The sequence below is a fragment of the Buceros rhinoceros genome, unplaced genomic scaffold (assembly GCF_000710305.1).
Source record: "Buceros rhinoceros silvestris isolate BGI_N320 unplaced genomic scaffold, ASM71030v1 scaffold1481, whole genome shotgun sequence".
Classification (NCBI taxonomy): domain Eukaryota; kingdom Metazoa; phylum Chordata; class Aves; order Bucerotiformes; family Bucerotidae; genus Buceros; species Buceros rhinoceros.
In genome coordinates, this window is record NW_010392284.1 from 2,191 (window position 1) to 3,713 (window position 1,523).

Here is a 1,523-nt window from a genome sequence, read left to right on the forward strand (position 1 = left end):
GAAAGGACTTAGTAAAGACAAACAACATATGTTGTCTGATGGCTAGTCGAATGGTTTTTCTTTAGACAGGTCTATCCCAAAAGATGGGCAGTATCTCTGATTGCCTGTTACTCCATCAGTGTGATCAAAGCTATTTCATATTTCTGGAAAAAACACGGTCCGTACGTATCCTGAAATACTCCCTTAAGCACAAAATCGTCAGAGCTGGTTCCTTCCACAGACGTTCTGGGTAACACGTGGCACTTTGTTGGCAGGTCTGCGATTTGACTGTTAAGTAGGCATTAGGTTTTAATTACATTGGCCACATTCCATCGTGCACGGTTTTATTCTGCCCATCTGAAGTTTTGTTTATCTTTGTGTTGCACTTAATAGCACTTGCAGGACACCTTAGTTCTGCGTCCTCTTCTCTGGAAATGTTAATGCTTATAAACAGTGCTCTTGTGAGCAGAGAAAATAGTTCTCAGACAAACGTCTCATTGCACGTTGATGGCTGAGGTGGAGTCAGTGCTGTGAACATGCCATTAATGACACGCATCTTCCTTGTTGAGGTTTTTTTCCTCTTAATCACTGGGTTCAAGCTTTGAGATCCTCCTGATGAAGGACATCTACTAGCCAGTAGTAACTGTTCTAGCCTGCAGTTGCGATGTGTCGTGATTTGGGCTCTGCCGGAAGGAAAACGTGAAACAGCTCCATTGCCGCATCCTGTGCGATGGGTTTTTTTGTGAAGGAGTATAGAAAGGATCTTCAGAAATGACAATGCGCTGGTTTTCCAGTAATGCAGGTTTTAATCCAGCTTGCCCAATTGTCTCTATTTTCTCATAAATTTTAGTAGAGCAGAGTGGGAGCATAACAAAAAATGGCTAAATAACTTCTTTGACAGTGAGTGGTGTCAGGTGATAAAGAAACAAATGTGGGGGGTGTGGGGTGATGCAGAAAAATAGGAAATAAATGTGGCAGCCCCACAGGTAAGACAAGAATCACTGGCTTTTGAAAGCCCGAGTTACGTTTTTGGAGGTGGGAAGAAGTCACCAACTGGCACAGGGTTAGGAGAGGACTGAAGCTGGCATGTACAGAGTACTGTATATCGCTGCTTTGCCATGTGTTTTTGCTCCAGTTAGTGATGGCTGAATAGAAGAAAGGAAGAAAACAAATTTTTTTTTTTGTCCTACGTATATCCAATAAAAATCTGTTAATCTTTTTCTGTAAAGAAAAGTCAATGTCTTGTGGCTAGCACCCAGCCACGGTGATGCAGAAGAACTGGTTTCTCTGCATGGCTCTGGCACAGTTTCTTTTAACAGACCTCAGGCGATGACTGGTCATCAGTGCCAGAGTTGGACAATTTTATGTTTATTAGTCACTGAAGAAAATATTGATGGAGTCATAAGAGCAAGTCCAAAGACCCTAACGTGTTTGTCTCCCCTGCTACCTGCTGCCACCCAGTGATCTATCAGATCACGCTAATTTGTGTCCTTTTTCCCTGTCCCACTGCACCTTAGTTTATTTTAGGTAAAGTAAATGTTTCA

At 42.4% G+C, this 1,523-nt stretch overlaps 1 protein-coding gene across 1 annotated transcript in view; it reads left to right on the forward strand.

Annotated features, from left to right (window-relative positions):
- Positions 1 to 1,120: 1,120 nt before the first annotated feature.
- The window catches only part of SEC62 (SEC62 homolog (S. cerevisiae)), a 14,799-nt gene continuing 14,396 nt past the window's right edge, over positions 1,121 to 1,523 (forward strand). The window contains 1 exon segment of the mRNA XM_010144321.1: positions 1,121 to 1,153. Coding sequence (XP_010142623.1) covers positions 1,121 to 1,153 — 33 coding nt within the window.